Genomic DNA, 21,502 nt, shown 5'->3' with positions numbered 1-21,502 from the left:
GAAAATCCTCGAACCCTGGCCCCCCATCACTAGCGGGCCGTCACCGTCCACTCTGCAACGGCTCAACCGGAGGGTGGAGCACAGGACGTAACCCGAGAGCGGACGTGGCACAACGAGGGGATTTGCCCCCGAGGGGATCGAACTCGGGACCTAGAGGTGCTAGTTGAAAACCTTAACCATTATGCTAGATGCCCTTTCACCACAACCCGATATTCAACCTTAGCACTAGAGCGGGAGACCATAGGTTGACGCTTGGAGGACCAAGAGATCAGGTTGGCTCCAAAAAACAACACATAGCTGAAGGTCGATCGACAGGTGTCTAGGCACTCAGCCCAGTCGACATTGATGTAGTCGTGTAGATGTGCTGCTCATTGGTGGAGGAGCGTCGAAGGAGACCGTAGTCGACAGTGCCTCGAAGATAGCGAAGGATCCGCTTGATCGCACCCAAATGCGGCTCACAGGCATCATGCATATAAAGGCAGACGTGCTAAACGACATAGGTGATATCGGGCCTAGTGAAGGTGAGATACCGGAGAGCATTGACGAGGCTCCGGTAGGCGGTGGGGTCACACTGATAGGATTGCCATCGCTAGAGAACTTGGCCTGCGAGTCGACCGGGGTCACACAGGCTTGTAGTCGACCATGCCAGCCCGCTCGGTGATGTCCAGAGTGCACTGCGCTGTTGGACTCGGGGTGAGGCTCAACGACAATCTCCAGAAAATAATGAAGGGGGTCCAAATCCTTCATGGCAAACTCATGTTGAAGCGTGGTGATGATCTAGGACGAGAGTCGAAGAGGAGGTAGTGAGCACGATGTCATCAACATAGTAGGTACACGGTGTCACTGCCACGACTGTAGATGAATAACAATGTGTTTGACTTGGCCTTGACAAAGCTAAGATATAGCAGGTATGTGGTGAAGTGGCTGTAGTTGTACCAGACGTGAGGAGCCTGCTTGAAATCATAGAGGGATTTGTTGAGCTGGCATACCATGTCGGGGTGAGCAGGATCAACAAAGACAACATACTGACTGCAGTAGACAACCTCAGTAAGAGTCTCATGAAGAAAATGCATTCTTCACATCCAGTTGATGAACCGACCACGAGTGGGAGAGTACCAAAGTGAGTACAATACAGACGACAATAGGCTTCACGACCGGACTGAATGTTTCATCATAGTCACCACTAGGACGTTGAGTAAAGCCCCGGAGCACCCAACGGGCCTTCTACCGATCTAGAGAGCCATCTACCCGCCGCTTGTGTGTCGAAACCCACTTGCCACTGACCACATTACCGCCTAGGGGATGCAACACCAAATCCCAGGTGTGATGGGCAAGGAGGGTTTGATACTCATCCTCCATAGCACCGCCATTGAAGGGAGTAAATTTTAAGTCCGGAAAATATTATTTTAAGGGTTATAGGTTATTTTACATTGATATATTCTATTATTCTCATTTATGTCTAGTTTTGTGACATGATCTCGTGATCTCCTTGATGGGGACCTTCCTTGTCCTTTGGCCAATTCTGGTTGGACTGATTTCAGAATTTTGGAACTGCCTTTTTATTGGACACAAAGGTTGACAATTTGTTGTATAATAAGAATTTTTTCCTATGACATTAGTCAGTTATTTGGGCCTTGTATTTGTATGTGTTACATAATGTTTAAAGTCCATGTGTTATGTACCCCTTGGACAATGTTACAAACTTCTGTACAGGGACTGTTCCTTCATTTCTCAAGTTAGCTTCAATGTCTGATGAAATATCCATTCTTATATGCACTGAGCCTATTTCTTGATTTCAAATGGCAGCAAATGGAGCAAATGCAAAGGAACTCCGGATTGGTTTGACTTTATCATGGGTGTTCTTTCTGCATGTAAGTTTTATTAAGAAATTGTTTTTAAAAAGTTTTATTAAGAAATAGACGAACTAATATAGGAAGTATGAAAGAGAATAAGAGCAAAAATCTGAAAAACAAATTAATTCATAACATGGCACAGGTTAAGATTTAAGAGCACAAAGTGAGCTATTTGATGGTATGGAATATTATTAAACAAAATTTAAATAACATTTTACTAGGCAAGGAAGATATGACAATATACCACTATTTTATGTTTGGTTGCAAGCCAAGTGCTTGTTTTGTTCATTGCATAATGAACCTTGTATGTTTCGAACTTTTGATATTTGTCTAGATTGGTTAGTTTGGCTTGCTTTTATGATGTATTCACATTTCATTTTGCTCCTCCATGTACAATGTGTCTGTCACAGATGATTCATATGAAGTATGGCACCCCAGATAGCGAACTTCAAAATTATGCCATACAAACGATGGAAATTCTCCAGGGGAATGATTCCCTTGATCCACATGCGCTGGTATCTTCTGTTGCTCTGAGATTTGTTAATCCATGAACTGGTATTCTGTTATTGGCTCAAAACTTCGAATGAATTATACACAGTCACCTAGGCAACAATTTTCATCAGTAGAAGAGCATGGTGGAAATAACACTTTAATGCCTCTGGCAAGTATTGGATAGGCAAATTTTCTTGTGTCAATCCGGTCCTTAAACTTTAATGCTTCTGGACTGGAAATACAATTCCAATCCTTAAACTTATCTTCCTTGTCAATCCAGTCCTAAACTAATAAAGTATGTCTCTTAAGGGCCCAATCATTGTTTAGGTTTCTATTTAATCCAAACAGGTAGATAGACTACCGAGTCAACCTGGTATTTCTCCTGCATGTTGAAATTAACCTATTGGTTTATCACGAATTCTGAATTTGACAAACCATGAATATGATCTGCATACCCTTGTAATAACTTGGCGAAGAGAAAGCCTATGTCCTCCAAGCTCTGGCCTTTGGTCTCCGGCAGTCGCACGTAGACGAACACCCCTGCTGCCATAGTTGTGCACTTGTGCTGGCATACAGGAAAAATCACCCGACCATGGTGAATGCTGTTGGCAAGCGAGATGAACGTCAATGCTGATGCTGCTGCACGTGACCCGGTTTGCCACGATGCCGAGGCTCATGCCTTGTGCGCACAGCTACAACGACAGGATCTCCACGATCGAAGTTAGTGCCAGGATCTCCACGATCTAAGTTAGTGCTGATGTGGAGGAGCGGCTGGTGGCCGAGCTTGTTGGACGGGAATGTGGCCACGAAGATGGAGAGTGTCTTGACCAGTCCGACGACGACGATGGCCACGAGGACGACGCTGGTCGACGAAATGCCCGCCTTCTTGAATACCTGAGGGGTGTAGAGGACGATGGTGTTGATGCTGGGCATTTGCTGGAAGCAGAGCACAAGGACGTTGGTGAGGATCCGTCGCACGAACAACTTCGTCCAGTCTTTGGTGCCGCCCACCCATGTCGTGATGGCCTGCCTGATCTCCTTGAGCACGAGCACGACACGGGCTACTGGGGCGTCTCCGGCATGGTGAGCACGCCCACCGCAAGTAGTGGCGACGGGATGCCTAGCGTGAACATGACACGCCAGTCGAGGCGCAGCGGCAGGCCCACAAGTGCGTAGTTGGAGACGTAGCTGAGGAGGATCCCGATGGTGAAGAAGTCGACGAGGGACAGGAGGAGGCTGCCCGACAACGCCAGGGTGATCTCGGCAGCATAGACCGACGCTGCGACCATCGCGAGCTTGAGCCGACGCTGGTGACGAACCATGTGACCATGAGATTAATAGTGATTATCACCTAACACGACATGAGGGCCCCTTGCTGACATGAATGCCACTAGCTTGACTCAGCTCTGCTCCATATCGTGGAAGTTGAAGGTGGGGAGTGAGGACGGGAACAACACGACGCTTCGGCAAGCGCACGGAGACGACGAAAAGATATCACTCAACCTAAATAGCTACAAATTAGTTTTGTGGGATGATGCGGGGGAGGCACGATGTGTTGGACAGGAAGGAGGTGATTGCCTTGAGCCTAGAGCGGGGCGCTCATGGCGGAGCTGAAGAGAGGGGCGTGGTGGAAGACGCCATGGGGAGCGAGAGGGAGACGCGCTGCTGGCACTGGGTGTTGGCAGAAAGCTTGGGATAAGTGAGGCCTGCGTGGAGGTTGGTATCAGGGACCTGAAGGGGAGGAACGTGTGGAGAGCTGCCGCGTCGAGGTAGACGAACGGGTGCGACGGCGCAGCTGCCATGCCAGCCCTGCTCCATTCCGCCTATGCTGTGGATGTCTCTGCCTCTCCGTCGGTTCGCGGATGCGGGTTGGTTGGGGCCTTGGAAATGGTATGGCAGGAAGCCAGGAAGACGAGACTGAGAGTAACATTGACCAAGTTGACTCAGCAGTTGTTTGGATGTAATAGAAACCCGAACAGTGATTGGGCCCATAAGACACATACTTTTTTAGCTTATGGATTGGATTGACATAGGAAGATAAGTTTAAGGACCGGAACTATATTTTACTCATGTGGCCCAAGGCAAAAGATATATGTTTATTCGTACATGGGGTTGAACACAATGGTCGTATGTATTATTATTTTCTAGAATTAGAGGGTCCTGATTGCTCATTATGTAAATACTAGGCATGCGTTCTGTATGTTCTTCGAGTTGGTGTCGCGGATCAGATGACTGAGCTGACACAACGCGATTTTTTGCTATTTCTGGGAAGAAAGGTATGACAGATTCCTTGTAGTCATATACTGTTAAGAAATATTTGAGGTTACTACTTTACATATGCAACTTTGGTACAGCTGGAGTCTTTGAACTACACAGCTGCAACGAGAGTGGCAACACTACGCATTTTGTGTTACCTATTGAGAAGCGTTGGTGAGGTATTTGCAGTTACAGAACTCTAGTACTGACTTTGGTGTTTTCATATTTTATTGCAACATTTATTAAAAAGGACCTGTCCAATTACTTTGTGTAAAGAACACAATGGGTAACAATGTGACATGGGCAGCTGAAATCGAGGACCTAGATTGGTGGGGCCCAATAAGGTCAATATTGTATGCACACATTGGGTTTTGGGAGGATACATGATAGGATATAATTCTTACTTACCTTAAATACACTATACACTTCTTTAAGTAACAATCAGGATGCTTGACTTTATGAAGACTTTGCCAAAATGAGGCCCTAAAAGAGATGGTTGACTTTACGAAGACCTTGCCAAAATTGGGAGGAACCTAGCTGCCTTGACTTGAAAAAAGTTACCATCATAGCTTCCAGGATTCGACACCATATTTCTCCAGACCCCTGCATGATTTTCCAAATCTATTTGACTAGAAGACAATATTGATGAGCTTAGTGTTAATAATCCTGTGAGACCAGGCGCTGGGTCGGACTGGGTCCAGTCACCGAGGGGGTGGGAGACGTTGAGCTGGCCCCTGGAAGGGGGGTGGAAGCCGGCGAGGGGCTGGTGGAGAAGGGGTTGGGGAGGCGGGCGCGGTTGGGAGCTGAGGAGTCCATGAACCTAGCCATTCTAATAGAGACAAAACCCAAAAGTCCAAGGTATGTTATTGGGAGATTGCCTAGAAGACAGTTCAACATGTTTGCAATTCTTACTTTATCCTCCTGTGTGTATCAAAAAATAGACTTTGCTCCTGTGTAAGTTTATTTTGGGACCAGTTGCCATTCAAAACAATAAAGAAGTTTTGGATTTCTGATTGAGCTGCAATTTCCATCTATCATCATCGTGTCATCAGCGTATGGAAGAATGCCTACTATGTGTACATGACGTACAGATTTCTCCAACATCACCACTGAGGGCATCAGCAACTAGGTTGAAGAAAAGCATAGGGGAGAAAGAATCTCTGAAGATTTTGAAAAAAGGGCTTCGGCTACCATTAAAATGAATGTAGACTTTACCCCCATAACAGTATCCATTACGATGTTTATCCAAGTTTCAGGGAAACCTTTGCCCTCATGACCTTTTTTTTTCTCGAACACGCAAGAGAGCTGCATATCATTATATTAAGAAGAGAATAAGGTCCAAAATAGACCAAAACAGTCCAATACAAACTAAAGGCACCTCATGGTAGCCAGAAAACACCATACAAAAAGGGATCCATTAAGAACTAAAAAGACTACTCAAGCCTGGGCCTGGAGCCAAGAGGAGGGAGAGGTTTTTAGCCCCTGCCAATTCCCAAAGCACTCTCTCCTCATCTAGCCTTTTAAAAGCAAGCGCTAAGCTTGGAGAGTGTCTGTCAAAAACACAGCCATTTATGTGGTTCCAAATTGTCCAAAAACCAAGAATAATCAAAGAATTCAGCCCCTTTGCAGCTAAACCCTGCACATTATCAGCTATCTTCCGCCACCATTCCATTGCGTTCCCCTAGTGTCTGTCAAAAACACAGCCATTTGCTGTGGAGCAAGGCTTTGAAGGCTAACTTGCCCAAGCAAAGTGAACCAGAATTCTCTTGTAAAGACACATCCAACTAGAAGATGATCAATGGTTTCAGGTTCTCGATCACAAAAAGGGCAACATTCAGGGTGATCCAACCCTCTTTTATGCAGCCGATCCGCTGTCCAGCACCTCCTAAGAGCAGCCCACCACACAAAAAAATTTACATTTTGGTGGAGCCCAAGAGGGCCAAATTCTTTCCCAAAGATCAAAAAGGGTTGAGCCAAAAAATTGACCCTCATAGGCTGCCTTGGCTGACACAGATTATCTTCCAAGTCTTGCTGCAGCACAACAGTTTGTAAGACGTCCCAGAGGGTAAGGAAATCAGAAATGACTCCCACTGTTATGACTGGACGCCACTATAGGCGTCGTGGAGCAGCTGGCGACAGCCCAGCCTAGGCGGCCAACAGTAGTTAGAGAAGATTTAGGAGATAAGATTTGATCTCTTAAGATAAGGATTATGAGGGACCGTCTCTAGCCCAGTTTCCTGTTCCAGTTTTTGTTACTACTCAAGGCCTGAAACCTCCTTGGTTTCAGCAAATTTGTTAAAATTATCAAACTGCTTGACTAGGATCTGTTTTCTTCTTTTCTGTTCTCTCCTAGGCCATGGGCCATATGGGTCATTGTAGACTAGAAGTCTAGAACTATGTACTGTACATGTATTACTACAATTGACATTATGTTCACTCTGGAAATATTGAAATCTTTTCTGGTCAACATTTTCACTAATGCTATGTATACATGGCATGTACTGTTCTGCAGGTTCCAGCTGAATTCAAGGATGTTCTTGATAACACAGTTGTTGCAGCATTGTCTCATTCTTCTGCTCATGTATGTTGTGCACACAATTTCTGTTATAGCACATGCTGTTGAACCATTATACTTGTTCAGCAAATACATGCTATATTGGATTAAATAAGCATCATAGGTATATACTATTGAACTGTGCCTTTCTACTTGCAGGGATAGGCTAAATTAACCATTTACTCTCTTATTTTTCATTTGATTTGATTGAATAAGTGACCTTGTACACATACCTAGGCAGTGATTGTTTTAACTTTTAACATTATGATCAGATTGCCCCTTTTGTACATCACGTAAAGCACATTCTGTTATAGATGGCCAAGGTTTTCAAGTCGATAAGTCGAGTCGAAAAGGTACCGACTTGGTGACTAGTCGATAAGTCAGTCGACTAGTCGTCGACTTGCCAATATAGTGCTTGTTTTGCCTATATAATGACTTCATATAGACAATGTAGCATTTATATATGAAGAAAGAGCATGTTTTACCTCATTTGAAGCCTGAAATTGAACGAAACTGAAATAAACAGTAAGTCTTACCTCATTTGAAGCCTCAAACTGAACTAAATCAGCCACATAAGTGATAAGTCATAAACTCATAAGTCATAACAGCCATATAGTTCAAATTGGAAAACAAATAGCAAGAAAATATAGTTCAAACTTGAAAGGAAATAAGCTCCATTAGATAGCTAAGCTGCTGCTGCAGCTATATAGATACTAGATAGTAGATACCCTAAATATCTCCCAAATCAAGATCACCTATTGCATTTTCTCCCAAATCAAGAAAACAGCTAAGACGGCGCATGATGAGAAGTTCAATTTCCTGGCTTGGAACATGCCATCACAGTACTAGGAAGTAGTCGTGTAATAATATCGGCGATCTAGTTGTTTGAGTGAAGTGGGGTGTTGATGTGTGTTTTGTTACAGTTTATCTACTTTTTTCTTCACAATTTAAGGATATGCAGCTCTTGCATGTTCAAGAAAAAGACATGCCACCACAATACAAGAAAGTCAATTTTTCATTGATGTTGGTCGGTGAGGTGCTGAGTTGGGCTAGTCTGCAGGGGCAATTATAGAAAATGTGTATTTAAAACTGCGCTTTGGAAAGTATTTGCAAACAACATTTTGGTGAAACTTGTGGAATATAAAAAATGAAGGGAGTAATTTCATAGGCATATGAAAAACTTGACTAATTGCCACAATCTACATTGAATACATTTTATTCTTTGAATGACAAGGAAATACTTAATACTCCCTTCAGCCACAAGTGTCTTGTTGAAGATGCATGGGCTCGAAATTATTATGCTGGTCACCTATTTCTCTTATAATACATTTGTACCTGATAAAAAATAGAATATATTTTAAGTGTCCTAGACAAATCTAGGCATGCCATTTTCTATTGGCCATCTAACTACCCTTAAAGAAGTTACTGGTCAAATTAAAATATAAGTCTGCACGTTCTAGGAGGGCACCGGTTATAACTGGTGGGAGCAATAAATTGCTGATGGTGACAAGATTATACAAATACATCCTTGCATTTGGTATTCTGATTGCATTACATAGTGTACAACCATATGACCCTGTTTCCTGTAGAGAAAACCCATAGTTTAGACCCACTAGATACACAGTTTATTTAATATCTTAAAGCGTCTCATAATACCTCTACAAAGGAACACTTGCTGTGCACCTGATCTTAGTGGGTGCGGAGGCAAACTGAATGCTTGACATGGCTGGATTGGTGAGTAGTGATATATGGGAATGGCAAGGATAAACTGAACTTGCCCTCTGTGTGGAGGATCTGATTTTCTTTGGTTTATTCTTGTTTAATCCCAATTGTTCTGTCTGTCTCGTACATATAGAGCTGACCCTAACAAACTTGCTAACAAAATGCTAACCAAAGCAATCCAAAACCAAAACTCGAAAAAACTCTCCTAGCAACTAGTGGATGCCTGATCCTTCTTGTGCTGATACTTCTTCCCCAAGCAGGCGTCTGCAACATGCTACCTCGCTTTCATGCTAATGACTTGACAGTTGGATGCATTGGTAATCATTTTTATTGTAGCTTGATGTTGATGTCCCTAGGCTGTTCACATTGTGCATTAATGAAATGCAAACATGAAACTGGCTACATGTCACATCTATTTTTAATCATGTTATCATTTTGTTGTATCAAGCTGGTAAGTGGCCCTGATATCTAATTTTGACCATGTATAGGTTCGTGTGGAGGCAGCTTTAACATTGCGTGCTTTAGCAGAGGTTGATCCTACTTGTGTAGGTGGTTTAGTTTCATATGGTCTTACAACATTGCAAGCTCTACGAGAGACTGTATCATTTGATAAGGTATATTACTTCCTATCACTGACATGACTATCCCTAATTCCCTATGGTGGCTAATGTCTATACTCTGGTAAATCTTCGCTGTGTTGAAGCTTGTATTGGGGATATATCGAGGCACAACATGATTGGATAGATTTTGCAGAATTTATTAAAATTACTCATGGATCTTGAAATGGCCGAAGTTAATCACTGCAAGTCAGGGGGTGTTTGGAAGTAAAGTATTTTTGGAGTTTTGAGGTAAAACCATGGCATTGGAGAATACGATAGTATTTTTTACCAAGAGGTGTTTGGCTACATGGTAAAAAATTCGATTTTGAATACCATGGTTTTGTAGATACCATGGTATTTTTGGAGTATTTGAAAACTCCACTCCAACCCAAAGTTTTTGTCAATAACTAGCCTTGCACATGTATACTAAATACCATGGTTTGAGATACTGTCTCTAAACACGTATGGCTAAGAGTGATGTAAAAAATACTACGGTTGTGTCATGACATCTTAAAACTGTAGTATTCCAAAACCATGGTTTTGAAATACTTTGCTTCCAAACACACCCTTAGTGGCTGGGCTTGGCTAGAATTACAGAGGGGATCAAACTAAAATAAACATTCTTTGTTTACATATTTTTTGTCAAGTGTTCTTTTGAACCAGGAAAAACAGCAGGGGAAGCACCCACTGTTAGAATTTATTAAAACACACAAAAAAAACATGGCAAAGCAAATGGAAAACACTTTAGCTAAGCCCATGTGAGGCTAGAACAAGAAGAAAAACAAAGAACCACAAACACTAGAGTCAAGTGGTTTTATTTGCTTTATTAAGAATTCGGGAGGATACATAGCTCCTTATGGTCTAGTTTATGGTTAGCCCCTGATGCTAGAACAAACTTTTGCAGTTCAAGCTAGAACGAGTTAAAATTCTTAGTAACTGCATCTTATGGTGCTTCACAATCATGTTTGTTGTCTCCAAAATAGGAAAATTGGTGCACGATATGTACTGGCCATACAGAAGTACCAGCCAAAATGTGTACAGTAGTGGCGATGGGTGTATTTGAACTACCATTGTAGTTTGTTATTTTTCTTCCTAATGCAATGATGTGCAGGTCTTCTGCATATAAGGAAAAAAGCTGTGTGCAGTACATGCAGAAATAATAGACATGATCTTGTACTTTGTGAAAATTGGAATTTTGCCATCATGGCAAGTGGGTTTCGCCTGAATGCCATCAAAGTCGTGGGCTTTTGCTCCAGTGCCCTTATGAAAGGAGCCCCTCTAAAATGCCATTTCGAGATTTCAGCACTCTTTTAATTTTGTTCATCCAAATAACAGGGCCTGTAATGATGCTTTTGCCCCTGTGATGTTTTACATTCACCTCATCTGTCGTCTGTTCATGCCGTTTGTGTGGTTTGTGCCTGTTCCGTCTGGGTCTGGGGCTCTCGACGACCCGACGCTGGTGCCACTGCTCCAATCATCGATGCCCCAAACTAGTGCTGGACACCTGGACTAGGCTCTATCTGCTCCAAGCTTTCAACAGACACCAAGTCGCCTTCTGCTTGAAGCCACGACCAGAGCATGTCCTGCCGTTCCCACCAAATCTGGCCAACAAGACTCCAACACCAGCCATCCTTGCTGCCATGAGTTGTCACCTTGGAAGGTGAGGAACTGTCACAAATCTGGTGGGAACGGCAGAGTGGGACGCTTACTGGGGCTGCCTAAACATGGTACTACGCCCTCGAGCAGGACGAGGGCATGCCAGAGTGGGGACGCTTCCGCGAGCTCTGCACCCTGCGTTTTGGACCGGCGGTACGCGGGACCAGGCTGGCCGAGCTTGCCCGACTTCCATTGACATCGATGGTGCATGATTACGCCGAAAGATTTAATGAGGTACTGTGTCATGCACGGAACCTCTCGGCATCCCAGAAGGCAAAACTCTTCGTGGGATGACTTCCGGATCACATAAAGGTCGACGTCGAGCTCCGCGATCCACAGGACCTCTAGACGGCCATGCACCTAGCACGGGCGTTTGAATGTCGCGCGACCGCCTCGGGGACGACTCCTTCAGCACGCGGCGGGTGAATTGTCACCTTGGAAGGTGAAGAAGTGTCGCAAATCTGACATTGTAGCAGCTAGTGCTGGATTTCACCTTGGACAGGAGGCTGGGGGCTTGGGGTGGCATTGTTCGCCTGGTGGCACACTCAGGCTAGGGGTGTGGGGACCGAGCCCTGGTCACCGGCTTGGAGCAGCTGACAAGGGGCGATGGTGGCTTGTGGCGGGTGGGTGGGTGGGGGGGGGGTGCCTAGGCATGGCGCTGGTGGGTGGCGAAGCCTGCTGTAGGGGCGTCCGACTCCTTTCCAAGTGAGACAAATGGCACTAACATGTGAGAGAAACGAGGATGAAGGTAAAATATGACAAGGGTAAAAATGTCATTCTAACTCTGGTTATTTGGATGAAAATAATTAAGAGTGCTGAAATGTCAAAATGGCATTTCAGATGGGACTCATTTCATAAGGGCATTTTGGCGAAGCCTACAACTTTGATGGCATTCGAGCGAAGCCTACTTGTCACGAGGGCAAAATTCCAATTTTCTCCTTGTATTGTTGTCTTGTTCTCAAGTTACTCCATGGGAGGTTATTGCAAAAGTTTATTGGTCTAGTTCTGTACTTACAATTCCTATGTGGTTGTGTGCCTCTTCTTGCTGTATTTTACCATAACATTTTTCATACAGCTTGCTTTAAACTTTACCTTCTTGATAAATTTGGTTGTAATAACAGGGCAAAAGTTTGAACCTTGAGCTCGACTCACTACATGGACAGGCCACTGTGTTAGCTGCTCTTGTTGCAATATCACCAAAGTTGCTTCTTGGTTATCCTGCGAGGTTCACCTCACTATACTTCAACATACTTTCCTTGTTTATCCCTATTAACGAAGTTTAAATATTTCCATCCCATAAACTTTAAACATGTGCATTCCAGACATGCCTGCAATGCATCTTGGAAGTATATTTCCAGAATTTACGAAATGCTAAGAAAATTTATTAAGTGATGCTGGCAGCCTAGCAGAACTAGTCAATTATAGAAATTGCACATACTAAAAAAATATATGTTTGACCAAATTTTATACCCCGGAATCATGTTTTTTTTCTCGAACGCGCAGGAGAACTGCGCCCCATTATATATTAAGCAGAGAAATGGAAAAAACAAAACAAAAGGTTTACAGTCCTCCTTACGGAGGCCAGAAACAGGCATACAAATATAGATCCATAAGGGGATCAAAAAATCAAACTACTCAAATCTTCCTAAGGCTCTACCAAGGGTGCAGCCAGATGTGTGAGGCCTTTTGCACCAGCCACTTCCCATCTTCTTCTTTCCTCATCAGCAGCTCTGAGACTTGAAGACATACTTGGGTTGCAGCCATCAAAAATGCATTTATTTCGATGATTCCATGAAGTCCAAGCTCCTAGAATGATGAGAGAGTTAAGGCCCTTTTTTGTGAGACCATGTACTGCTCCTCCCACCACTTCCCACCATCCCAGGAAGGAGTTTGCAGTCGGCTGTGGTGCAAGAGAATGAAGACCAAATTTCCTGAGTAAAAGGTACCAGAATTCTCGGGAGAAAGAACATTGCACAAGGAGGTGGTCTATATTTTCTTCCTCTTGATCACATAGCAGACATTTCTCTGGATGATTTAGGCCTCGCTTTGCCAATCTATCAGCTGTCCAACATCTCTTATGGGCCACCAACCAAAGGAAGAAGCGACATTTTGGCAAGGCCCAGGACTTCCAGATTCTTTTATAATGTTCAAATGTCACAGATCCTAGGAACAGTCCTTCATATGCTGATTTGGCTGAGTACACACCATTCGAGGCAATACTGAAAATATGCTTGTCGTCAACGTCCGGCTGTAGCTCGATGCCAGATATCAAATCCCAAAGCTGAAGGTAATCTGTCAAAACCCCTACTGACAAAGCTCCTCTGATGTCAGAAATCCATTTGGCGCTAACAATTGCTTCCTGAACTGTCCTGCAATTGATTACCCGCTTCGGAATTGCGCCAATCAGCCTTGGAAACAGATCTGCAATTCTTTTTCCATTAAGCCATTTATCTTTCCAGAATTTGGTATTGTTTCCATTCCCCACTTCAGTGGTCACTACTTCAGAAAAGAAAGCTCTAGCCTTTTTGGGACTTGTATTTGAAGTCCAGACCAGGGGCGAGAGTGGTCAATCTTTTGTAACCAAAGCCACCTTAGTCGAAGTGCCCAACATAATTCTGGAAGACTAGAAATACCAAGCCCTCCAAGCTTTAGGGGGCGACAGACTTTTCCCCAGGCAACAAGACAGTGGCCACCTCTAGCTTCTTTGCGACCTCTCCATAGAAAACCTCTTCTGATTTTATCAATAGCTTCCAAACCATGGTTTTAAAGTCGTCCGACTAATCGCGACTAGTCGCGATTAGTCGGCCTTATCGCCTGGTAGAGCACGATTAGCATGGACGACTCGATTAGGGCGACTAGGTTACGACTAATCGTCCTAGTCGGCGACTAATCGCGATTAGTCGGCCGACTAGGTGCCATGTCCGACTAGCTTGTGCCAAGTTTGGGCCTGTAAAAAAAAGTGTCCTCTGTTATATCATTATATGGGCTGGCGGCCCACTGTCTCCACTCTCCCGTCCACAGTAGAAACAAGCTCTACTGTCTGCCACTGTGCCGCCGCACAGTAGAAAGTTAGAAACCCTAAAACAGTAAAACCCTAAGCCGCCGCCTCTGCCCCCTCTCACACTCTGCTCCATTGCTGCCCTGCGGCCCTACCCTCTGCTCCGGTGGTCCTCAGCTCTGGTGGCCCTGCCCTCTGCCCTCTGTTGCGTTCGCCTCTGCTCAGCTCCGGTGGCCCTGCCCTCTGTTGTGCTCGCCTCTGCTCAGCTCCGGTGGCCCTGCCCTCTGCCCTCTGTTGCACTCGCCTCTGCTCAGATTCGGCGCTCGCCTCTGCTCACTGCTCAGCTCCAGCGCTCGCCTCTGCTCACTGCTCTGCTCCGGCAACCGTCTGCACCAATCTGTTCTGAACTTAACCGAAATGAGCACCTCTACAGATGGTAATCTCTGTGTTCTTTTGGTTCTTCAATTGTTCATTTGGTGCTGCACCTCTTGAGTTGTTATTCACACTACAGATGAGACTAGGAGGCGGCGTAATAATGTTCAAGTTATCTATTAGTGGAAACATCCTTGATTTTGATTGCTTGTACTGCTGTCCTGCTAGACAGCTATAGTGTACTGCTGTCGTGCTATAGCTATATTATATATATATATAGGGTCCTGTTATAGGTGGACGGCTATAGGACGACTAGGAGTCGACTAGGCTCGACTAATCGAGTAAATCGACGACTAATCGCGATTAATCACCTTATCGGTGGTCAGGCGACTAGAGTCGACTAGCCGACTTTAAAACCTTGTTCCAAACCCCACTGTGGGATATCCACTGCCATTGCTAAGTATACCGTCATGCTAGTAAGAATATGCTGAACTTGCACTCTTCTTCCAGCCCGTGTCATTAAGTCAGCCTTCCAATTAGGAAGCTGATCAGCTATCTTATCCACAAAAGGTTGGAACTGTTGCTTTGTCAACTTGTGTAAGGATAAAGGGAGCCCCAAATAACGACACGGAAAGGTTGAGATTTCACATGGCATCAAGGTCTGGACTTCGAGCAGCACCTCCTCAGAGCATCTAATAGGATACACATTTGACTTTTGCACATTATTGTGTAGCCCCGAGGCATCTCCAAACAGTTGAAGAATGCTAAGAGTGAGGTCTATATCTGTCAGTGCTGGGCATAAGAAAAGGACCACATCATCGGCATACACAGAGACTCGATGGAGCTTTTTTGTACTAGAAAGCTGCTGCAGCAAACCATCATTTTCTGCCTTGGAGAACATGTAGACAAGGACATCCATAACTAAAATGAATAGCATAGGGGAGAGGGGGTCTCCCTGCCGAAGTCCCCTGCGATGCTTAATATGACGACCTGGAAATCCATTTAAAAGAATCTGAGTAGAGGAGGTAGCCAGAAGCCCACAAATCAAATCCCTCCAAATCTGTCCAAAACCCAACTTCTTCATTACCTCAATCAGAAAAGGCCAAGAGACAGAATCGAAAGCTTTTGTAATATCTAATTTTAACAGCAGGCTGGCCTTGTTTTGCTGATGCAGCAACCTGGCGGTTTGTTGAACCAGCATGAAATTGTCCTGAATGAATCTCCCTTTTATAAATGCGCTCTGATTAGGTGACACCATCACATTGAGCTTGCTGGCCAATCTGTTAGCAAGGATTTTGGTGATCAACTTGGCAAAACTATGCACCAAACTGATAGGCCTGAAATCTTTAATATTGTCAACTCCGTCTTTTTTGGGGATCAATGTGATATAGGCTGTATTCAGGCGCCCAAAATTGTTAAATTTCCTGCCCCAAACAGCCGAGATGGCTGCCATAATATCATTCTTGATAATTGTCCAGCAAGCCTTGTAGAACCTTCCTGTGAATCCATCAGGGCCTGGAGCCTTATATGAAGGAAGACATTTGATGGCATCCCAAACTTCCTGCTCTGAAATGGGGGCTTCCAGATCGGTCAGATCAAAACTGGGCATTCCAAGAGCCTCTAACTCAATTGCCCGTATCCTGTCCATACTGTTCCCCAACAGATTGGTGTAGAATTGGTCCACACAGGCAGCTTTCTCCTCATGGCTGGTTAGGTTTTGTTAGTAGTTTAGTACTATGTCGACCTGTCGATACCATGACAAAGGAATTTCCTACAGCAGATATGAGTAGCATGATGTATTCCTGTGAGCACCAGCCGATCAACTGGCCGGATAACACCAGCCGATCGGCATGTGACCATTAGGTGCATGCATGTGGCTTGGTCGCGGTGGATGGCGACCGAATGGTGCACCAGCGGCTCATCATGGGAGCGGTTCGGGCATGGGGCGACGCCTTGGAGGGGACCGGTGGACCGGAGCGCACACGCTGTTGATAGAAGCGGGTGGGATCGACGGAGTGAGCCAAAGGTGGTCGGAGAGACAGGGCCGCGCGTGATCGGGCGGAGGTGATGGAGCCGCACATGGCGCAAGCAGAGGTGACGGGGCCACGCGTGGCACGGTTGATGGCGATGGGGCCACACATGGCGTGGAAGAGGCCACCGTGATCGGGGGGTAGGGGAATAGGAAGTACGTCGACGAGATCAACATGAAGGAGAGAGTTGATGTCGGGAGGTGGGGATGAGCCTTCAAGGGGAAAAGCATCCTCAATGAAAACATGTTGAGAGATGATGATGCAATGGGTGAGAAGATCGAGGCATCTGGACCCCCTGTGGTCAGAGGAGTACCCGAGGAAAATGCAGCGAGTGGATTGGGCGAAAGTTTGTGGGGAGCGGTGGCGGAGCTGTTAGGATAGCAGACACAATGAAAGACGCAGAGGTGCGTATAGGAAGTCGTGGTGCCGAAGAGGGCAAAGAAAGAAGTGGGATGATTGAGGGAGGCGTGGAAGGAGGAGAGGGACGCTCACGCCGGAGTGAAGGAGGTGGTCAACTCCAAATCGGGGAAGGGAGGTGGACCAGCGGTGGCCGTGTGCGCGGTAGGCGAGGCCGCCGCGAGCGTGCCAGGGGAGAGCACCGCCCACGCGATGATGGGGAGAATGGCGGCGGTAGGCGCGGCGGGAGAGAGCGCTGCCCACACAGGGGGGGTGGGAGGTGGCTGGCTCAAGGTTGTCCATGGTGCGTGGGGTGGCCGACCGGAGGGAGGCAGCTGGCGGCTAGGACGGGAAGAGGGAGAAGAGAGAGTGGCTTGATACATGTTGAATAGAATAGAAACCCCTGACCCTAACTATGTTTGGGATTTTGTATTAGTTAGAAACATATATGGGATGGGCCTAAGCCCATTACAGTACACACACATGTCTAACACTTCCTCTTTGGCATTTTCTCTTGTGCATCTGAATAATCCCTGAATTCCAAATTGCTATCACCAGTGTGCTGAATTCCCTGTTTGTCACCCCCGGTGTCATTGATACAGGTGATAACAAATAGGGAGTTTATGTTGTATTCGGTGCCACAGGAGTAATTGGTCCTATTTTTTCGAACGATTTGACCGTCATGTACTGCTGGCTTATTTTGCATGTTGAATATTACTCAGGCTGCCCAAGTCTGTACTTGAATTATCCAAAAAAATGCTGAATGGTTTCAGTCGAAATCCAGTGGCTGCTATTGCAGAGCGTGAAGCTGGTTGGTTGCTATTAGCTTCTCTTCTAGCATCCATGCCAAAAGAGGTATTAGAGATACTTTCTAATTTTTTTGTAAAGTAGTTATTGGTATTTGATAGCGTTGAGAGTGATGTGTCTTTCTATTATACATGATCATGTATGCAGGAGCTGGAAGACCAGGTGTTTGATGTTCTTTTGCTATGGGCGGGTCCTTTTACTGGAAATCCTGAATCTTACCTTCGTCATATACAGGATTGGGCATCAGAATTGCGGTGAGTTTTATTGGGTGCATGTGGACTGCAGGAGCACCATCACATGTTTTTACTCTACTAATTCATAGGGTATTAGCCCTAATTTTTTTCTTGAGCAATGCAATTTTTTAATCTTTTTGGATGCCCATACTAATGTCTAGTTTCTTGATGCCACTTTATTTACCCCTATATTACGTAATCAGCTTAAACAATAGGCAGTGATGCTGACTGGTCAGCTTGCTGGCGAGTAATCCTCTAGCTTGGCCAGGGTCATGTTTGTTTGTTTTGGTCAGGGTTTGTGAGTGTGTTGGTTTTCCTTTTTCCTTTTCCTTTTGCAACCTGTTTTTTGGGGTTCTCTACCCTTTTCATCTTCTTAACACAAAAATACACAGCTCTCCTGCGTGTTCGAGAAAAAAAAGTTGCACAAGAAGGCAAATGAATGATCTCACAAGACAAAATTGCATTGGACATCACATATATGGCCTCATTCTAACAATCTTAGTTTTCGTCCAATTGATGTTATTCACTAACGTTTTATTGTGTGTGTGTATATATATATATATGCTGCAGGGTTCTGTCAGTTGCAGTTGAGGCGCTTACTGCCTTCATAAGAAGTTTTGTTTATCCATCTATCACAACTACTGATTGTGGAATCTTGCTTAATCCTGTACTTGCCTACCTTGGCGGGTGCGTAAACATTTACTGATGCATTTCTATTCTGATCTGTATCGTTTATGGTGCTTAATTCTGAAACTATATCATTCAGAGCTCTATCCCTCATATCTTCGTTGAGATCTAAACAAGTGCCCAATGTAAGGTCTGCGCTGGACCTACTCACAACTAGAACATTGATGGCTTATTGGTCCCTTTCGAATCCAGTGGTATATAAAACTGAGCACCAGCAGATACTTCAGCTATGCTCAAGTCCGTTCAGGTTTGTGCATCTCTTTGATTGCAATACTATTGTCTTTTGATTTGCATGGTATTTTTTTCCCGAAAAACACAGGAGAACTGTGTCTCATTATATTAAGAAGGTAAAGCAAGGTCTAAAAATAGACCCCGAGCAAGGACTTCCTTACCGAGGTCTAAAACTCAGCAACCTGAGAAGATCCATCATCCATTCATCCATCTAAACAAAAAATCTACCAACAAAAAGCGGCCCACCCTTATCCAGACTAATCCTCAGGGATTGAGGCTGCCAGGTAGGAGAGGCACTTAGCCCCAACCATCTCCCACATCATTCTCTCATCCCTAGCTAACCGAAGAGCTAGAGAGACATTGGGGGTCCATCCGTCAAAATACATCTGTTTCGATGAGTCCAAATAATCCATGCTCCCAAAGCAATGAGAGAGTTGAGCCCCTTCTTAACCTGTCCAAAAACGATCCTCCACAGAGACCACAAGACCTATCCATCATGGGAGATATAATTATATAAGAGTAGTTGAGCCTACGCCCATCACACAAATACACCACATTACAATAGGAGAAACATAGTAACTCTAACACCCCCGCATTTGAAAATCTAGCCACGACAGATGTTGAGACTGGACCGAAACTCCCCAAACACTTATGGATGCCCTTGGTGAAGATGTCGACAAACTGAGAAGTTGTCGGGACATGAAGAACTCACAGTCCCCCCACAGTCGAAACTCTAGCCACGACAGGAGAAACACAGTAACTCTAACACCCCAGTAGTCGAAACTCGAGCCACGACAGATGTTGAGATTGGACCGAAACTCCTCAAACGTCGACGTAGGGAGGCCCTTGATTAAGATGTCGACGACCTGAGAAGTGGTCGGGACATGAAGAACCCGCACATCCCCGACGACGACACACTCGCAAACGAAGTGGAGGTCGAGCTCTACATGCTTCGTGCGCTAATGATGGACGGGGTTGGTGGATAGGTACATGGCGCTGACGTTGTCACAATAGACAAGGGTGCTTCGCGTCAGCGTATTGTGCAGCTCCTGGATTAGCTGACGAAGCCACACCGCCTTGGCGATGCTGTTAGCCACAACACAATAGTCGGCCTCGGTGCTGGAGCGGGAGACGACTGACTGTCGCTTGGAGGACCAGGAGACCCGACGGCGACACGTTCGCGAACGAAGTGGAGGTCGAGCTCGACATGCTTCGTGCACTAATGCTAGACGGGGTTGGTGGAGAGGTACATGTCGCTGATGTTGTCACAGTAGACAAGGTGCTTCCCGTCAGCGTACTGTGCAACTATTGTAGTAGCTGACGAAGCCACGCCGCCTCGGTAAAACTGATACTTATAGCCTGAAACACTGATAATAGATGAGGTCCACAAGTCACAATGAATGAAATAAAAACATGCATAACCTAATAGGATGAGCTAGGTAAGGGACTCCAATTCGACGATGCCAAGTGTTGGAAGGAGTGGCAATAGTCGGTGCATGCTGTAGAATGGGAGAAACCCCAACCCTAGCAGGGGTTGGGAGATGTATTTATAATAGGAATAGTTGGGCCTAGGCCCATTACAGAGGGACGAGAGGGTGAACCTTAATACAGTTCTAACACCCCCCGCAGTCACAACGCTATCCTGTACAGATGATGAGACTGGACCGAAAGTCTAGGAATACACTCGTCGGTAACCCCTTGGTGAAGATGTCGGTGAACTGCAGCGTGGTGGGGACGCTGAGAACCCGAACGTCACCTGCAGCGACACGCTCGCGGACGAAGTGCAGGTCTATCTCCACATGCTTCGTGCGCTGATGTTGCACGGGATTGGTGGAGAGGTAGACGGCATTGACGTTGTCGTAGTAGACGAGGGTGGCACGCTGGAGTGGGCTGTGGAGCTCGTGGTGGAGTTGGCGCATCCAAGAGGCCTCCGCCACTCCGTTGGCCACGGCGTGGTACTCAGCCTCTGCGCTGGAGCGGGAGACGACGGGCTGCCGCTTGGCGGCCTAGGAGACGAGGTTGGCGCCCAGGAATACGACATAGCCGGAAGTGGATCGGCGTGTGTCAGGGCAGCCGACCCAGTCGGCGTCGGTGTAGACCACGAGCTCCGACGTTGGGGATGTTTGGAGGAGCAGACCGTAGTCGAGTGAGCCACGTAGGTAGCGCAGAATCCGCTTGAGATCGGTGAGGTGGGGCCCGTGGTGTGTCCATATGGAGGCACACTTGCTGAACGACGTAGGCGAAGTCAGCCCGGGAGAAGGTGAGGTACTGGGAGCGCATGTCAAGCTCTGGTAAGATGTCGCGTCGACGACCGGGGGGCCGTCGTCTTCAGAGAGCTTCGCCTGGGTGTCAACAGGTGTGGAGCAGGGCTTGCAGTCGGACATGCCAGCCCGCTCCAGGATGTCGAGGGCGTACTAACGCTGATGCAGGAAGAGACCCTGGGCCAGCGTTCGGCAGTGATGCCGAGGAAGTGATCGAGAGGCCCCAGGTCCTTCATCGCAAACCCCGCTGGAGGGCGATGATTGTGCGCAGCAGGAGGTCGGCGGTGGATGCCGTGAGGACAATGTCGTCGACGTAGAGGAGGATGTAGACGAGGTCCTCGCCCCGCCGGTAGAT

At 46.0% G+C, this 21,502-nt stretch overlaps 1 protein-coding gene across 5 annotated transcripts in view; it reads left to right on the top strand.

Moving 5' to 3' along the window:
• Positions 1–21,502, top strand: part of LOC103638564 (protein SWEETIE) — an 87,351-nt gene that overhangs the window by 10,868 nt on the left and 54,981 nt on the right. For all 5 annotated transcript variants that reach the window (XR_002265108.3, XM_008661441.3, XM_008661442.4 and 2 more), the window contains 11 exons: positions 1,807–1,871; positions 2,264–2,368; positions 4,532–4,621; positions 4,700–4,780; positions 7,114–7,182; positions 9,366–9,491; positions 12,254–12,357; positions 17,651–17,783; positions 17,883–17,989; positions 18,539–18,655; positions 18,735–18,902. Coding sequence is in view for 4 of the 5 variants with exons in the window: in XM_008661441.3 (XP_008659663.1) it covers positions 1,807–1,871; positions 2,264–2,368; positions 4,532–4,621; positions 4,700–4,780; positions 7,114–7,182; positions 9,366–9,491; positions 12,254–12,357; positions 17,651–17,783; positions 17,883–17,989; positions 18,539–18,655; positions 18,735–18,902 (1,165 nt within the window). In the remaining variant the exon portion in view is untranslated. The remainder of the gene's footprint in view (positions 1–1,806; positions 1,872–2,263; positions 2,369–4,531; positions 4,622–4,699; positions 4,781–7,113; positions 7,183–9,365; positions 9,492–12,253; positions 12,358–17,650; positions 17,784–17,882; positions 17,990–18,538; positions 18,656–18,734; positions 18,903–21,502) is intronic.

Source organism: Zea mays, chromosome 9, assembly GCF_902167145.1.
Source record: "Zea mays cultivar B73 chromosome 9, Zm-B73-REFERENCE-NAM-5.0, whole genome shotgun sequence".
NCBI classification, from domain to species: Eukaryota; Viridiplantae; Streptophyta; class Magnoliopsida; order Poales; family Poaceae; genus Zea; species Zea mays.
The sequence above is the reverse complement of the archived record's forward strand: the minus strand, read 5'-3'. Positions and strand labels throughout refer to the sequence as shown.